This window comes from Triticum aestivum, chromosome 1B (genome assembly GCF_018294505.1).
Source record: "Triticum aestivum cultivar Chinese Spring chromosome 1B, IWGSC CS RefSeq v2.1, whole genome shotgun sequence".
Taxonomy (NCBI): domain Eukaryota; kingdom Viridiplantae; phylum Streptophyta; class Magnoliopsida; order Poales; family Poaceae; genus Triticum; species Triticum aestivum.
In genome coordinates, this window is record NC_057795.1 from 423,060,204 (window position 1) to 423,064,317 (window position 4,114).

General features: G+C 52.8%; 1 protein-coding gene across 1 annotated transcript; it reads right to left on the reverse strand.

Annotated features, from left to right (window-relative positions):
- Positions 1–774: 774 nt before the first annotated feature.
- Positions 775–2,706, reverse strand: LOC123092018 (phospholipase A1-Ibeta2, chloroplastic-like). Its single transcript, XM_044513672.1, has one exon. The coding sequence runs from the start codon at positions 2,635–2,637 to the stop codon at positions 1,018–1,020; it is 1,620 nt and encodes a 539-aa protein (XP_044369607.1). The 5' UTR covers positions 2,638–2,706; the 3' UTR covers positions 775–1,017.
- Between the last annotated feature and the right edge of the window lie 1,408 nt (positions 2,707–4,114).

Below are 4,114 nucleotides of genomic sequence, written 5' to 3' on the forward strand. Positions count from 1 at the left end.
GGCACAGTTTTGCTCTACGTAGCTTCGCCACTGGCTGTTGTGTTTCAGCGCACTATTGTAGATGCCCAAAGCGAGTTACTCCACAGTTGTAATGTCCCCGGACGGGCTACCAGGTATAAGGCCCCTACACCTCACATCTAAAGTGTCCCCATCAACAATATTCTCTTCTTTTACACTTCGCGGTTCCTTGCGTACGGTCCTCTGAAAAGAAAGAAAATCCTCATTATTATTATTATTATTATTTTGCGAGAAAATCCTTATTGATATGATGACTATCAAGTTTTTGCGGGAAAGAAAACCATGAATCATCTTATGAGTGATTGCGTTTTTGCAAAGCAAGTTTGGCACTGCTTTAGTGTCGTCACCGGTAGACCGAAGTTTGAGACCCGTGACAATGTAACCTTGGGCGAGTGGTGCATTAGACATGACCAGAGGTGTGATCACCAACGATCGACAAGAGCGAAATGTCTTCTCGGCATGTGGATGTTATGGAAGCATCGGAACTACATTGTCTTCAATGCAAAATCTCCATCCTTTGCGAGGATCACGCAGCGCAATGAGGAAGAGGATAAGCTATGGAGATCGGCAGTGCTAATTAAAGGCAACGATGAAGGCTTTGTTGTGGATGGGTGGGTAGATAGGGAGTAGTCACGCTAGGGGTGTATGGTGGTGGTGGGCATACACGTGCTTGTAATATAACTGTAAAACTGTGGAGTTTCAGGAATCTTCTCTCCTCCTTCTATAATGAATGATACACACACTCGTGTGTATTCAAGAAAAATACTCTATCAATCATATTAAGTCGAATATTATAGGGTGATATACGTGTAACAATTTTACTAAGTATACAAGATTCTTCTGAACAAAACAACACGAAATAGATTGTTCATGTCCAACGAGCATGCTGCATGATACGGGGAGAGACAGATGCCTCTCTCGTCCAGTACACAAGTTTGCACGTCAAGACACGTGCACTGCAGATACCCAGAGTACATACATGCATGCGATCGATCAACGTCACGAGGGACTGGCCAGGAAGCCGTACTGTCCATCAGCAGCGCCAGCGCCGTTGGCCGTGGCGGTCCTTGGCATGGCCGCCGGCTCGAACCCGAGCACCCTCGCGCGCTCCACGTAGGCACGCTTCACGCTGGTCCGCTGGTAAACGAGCAGCCCCGCCACGCTGCGACTCGCGTCGGCCCGGAACGGCCTGCCGGAGCCCATGAACCCGTCCAGCAGGTGCAGGTAGGCCTCCAGGTCGTGGCAGCAGGCCGGGCCGGCGTCCGGGCGCAGGCACGGCGAGTCGCGGCTGTCCAGCGTCAGCTCCGCGCCACCCGCGTGCACGTATCCTTCGGCCATCGTCGTCGGTGTCACGAGCCCGGGGACGCGCGTCACCACGTCGCCGGCGTTCACCACGCGCAGCACGTTCACGCCCCGCTCGTGCTGTAGCCGGTCCGCGAACGCGCGGTTGCCGGTCTTCGGGCCGCCGAAGGAAACCACGGAGACGGGCGGCGGCTGATGATCATCTGCAGCGGTGCTGTTACTCGCCGCATCGGCGGCCAGGCACGCGCTTAGCTCGTCGGCGGCGAGGAGGGCCAAAGATGCGCCGAGGCTGTGGCCAACCACCGTGATGCTGAGCTCCTCGCCCTTGTACACCTCGATCAGCCTCCTCACCTCCTCCACAATGGCGTCCGACAGGCTGGGCACGTGGTCGCCGGCCGTCTTGTACAGGCTCAGGAACCCCTTCGCCACCTTGGGCACGTTCTGCGCCGCCGTCGCGTCGTCGCTGTCATCGTCGTCCGACACCGGCACGAGGCCGGTGCGGAGGTTCTCTGCCCACTCAGGGCACGTGGCGGTGCCGCGCAGCACAATGACGATGTCGCGACGGCCCATGCGCCGAACCTCGCGCTCGTTGTCGCAGACGGCGACGTAGCCGGCGAAGCTGGTGCGCTGTGTCAGCCACTTGGGCGCCGACCGCCGCTGCGCCCACGGCGGGATTGACAAGGAAGACGTGGCAAACAGGCTGCGAGTCGGCCGGTACGACCGGTCCGGTAGCACGAGCGTGCGATGCTGGCCGTGGCCGTGCGACGGCGACGACGGCATGGAGTGGAACGCCGTGTATGCGGCCTGCACGAAGTCACCGTATCGCAAAACCTCGCGGCGGAGGTTCTGGTCGAGCGGGTCGACCAGGCCCTTCCACGCGCCCTCGCCGTGGTAACGTCGCCATTCGGCGGCGATGGTTCCCCTGGGCGAGGGCCGCGGCGAGAGCGTGAGGAGCCGCTGCATTTGTGCCAGGCTACGCGGGGACATCTCGTCCGTGGCGGGCCTCCCTGTGAACGGCAGGAACGTCGACAGGTTCAGCGCGTTGAGGAGACCGCCCCGGCGGCCTCTGCGTTCGTCGGAGTCGGGGGCGGTCTCCTCCCTGTCGCCCCCGCCGGACTCGTCGGCGAGCGCCTTCTTAGGCCTGACCGGGAGCGGGAGCGGCGGCGGGCGGAGGAGGATGCGATCGAGGTTGGCGAGGTGCGTCTTTGTACAGACGGCGTTAGGTTTGGTGGTGCTGGCCATCGCCGTTGCATTTGGGTTGAGAGGCGACGGCCGGCTGTGTCGCGGCGGTGCCGCGATAGCTGCCGCGGCGGACATGGCCGGAAAAGCAGAAAAGCGCGCGGGCTCGGTGCGCCAAATTCGTCGACGTGGAGTGGTTCGAAGGTGGCGATCGCTAGCGTGTGCACAAGCATGGCAAGTGCAAGTGCGGTAGTTTATAGCTAGGCAGGCGCGCGCAAAATGTGCATCACGTGTAGTCGTCACGCGTTGTGCTTTCTTTCGGGTCTGAATCAGGTTACCGAAATCAAGTGCAGTTGTGAATTGAGCACAGTTCAGATGATTAGATTCTTTGTGGTGAAATTTGTGTTCATGGAGGTAAAATGTGCGTGCATGCGCTCATAGAATTGAATATATTTGAGGATTTGCTTTTATACAGTGTGAAAAAAAAAGTCAATTACAGTTAATATTCTAAAACAAAATCAATTAAGTTCCTACACCAGGCGGTCAACTTGGTAAGATATAAAAAAAAAAGAAATCAATTGTGCAAAATTCCATTACTAATAAAAGGCGTGAGGCAAAACTAAATGGGGGTCGATCTTTTGTCGGCCCTTTCTACTTGCTCTGATCATGAATTCTTGATTTAATTTTCTAACACAAGTCTAAGCAGATGTCTTGCATGACTGAAATCCAAGTAAGAGTCTTAGTCTATACTCTAAAACGAAGTGGCATCGTTATTCTTCTCCTTTTTCTTCTTACAGGTCGGTCAAAAAAAAGGTGCACTGTACATCTTTTATTTTGCGAAAAAGATTGCACTCTACTTCCTCTGTAAACTAATATAAGGCGTTTAGATTATTAAAGTAGTAATCTAAACGCTCTTATATTAGTTTACGGAGGGAGTACATCAGTAGTTCAGCACTATTAGTACGTTCTAGTACGAAGCACTAGCTGGCGCACGTGCAGAAATAAGCTGCTTCCACCGGCCAGGCCGCAATTCAGTGAACCTGACTGAACTGTTCACACAAGGGAATGATGCATCAACTCAAACTCATGGTGCACGTGTCAGGTAGAGCACGGATGTTCTTTCTCTGGAGATACAAGCAGAGCCGGACACCACTTTTTTTCTAGGACGCGTTTCATTCATATGCACTTGTACTTTGTGGCCCAATGATAATAAATTTACATCTAAAAAGAATGTTAGGCGATTGTGCAAGAACAGTAGCGGCGTCTCATCTATTCAGAAGAAGAAGGAACAGTGTTTGATTTATATACGATTTAAGAAAGGAGCAGTGTTTGGTTGAGAGAAACAAAGTCAATACAAGCCACCGGTTAGGTTGCAAGAGGCATTATTAAAGGACTTCACATCTTCAATATTTTTAGAAAGAGTTATTTATTTATTTAGTTATTGCGGGCAAAAACTCATATTACTCAAGCATTTTTTTTCGAGGGTACGCAAAGAGCGTACCATAGGTTTATAGAAGGAAAGAAAACAATATACAATAGTTTTAAGCTGCTGCCATCAACCACAAGCCGGCTGAGGCCACACACACTCCACTCCACTCACTAAGCTAACTCCTCA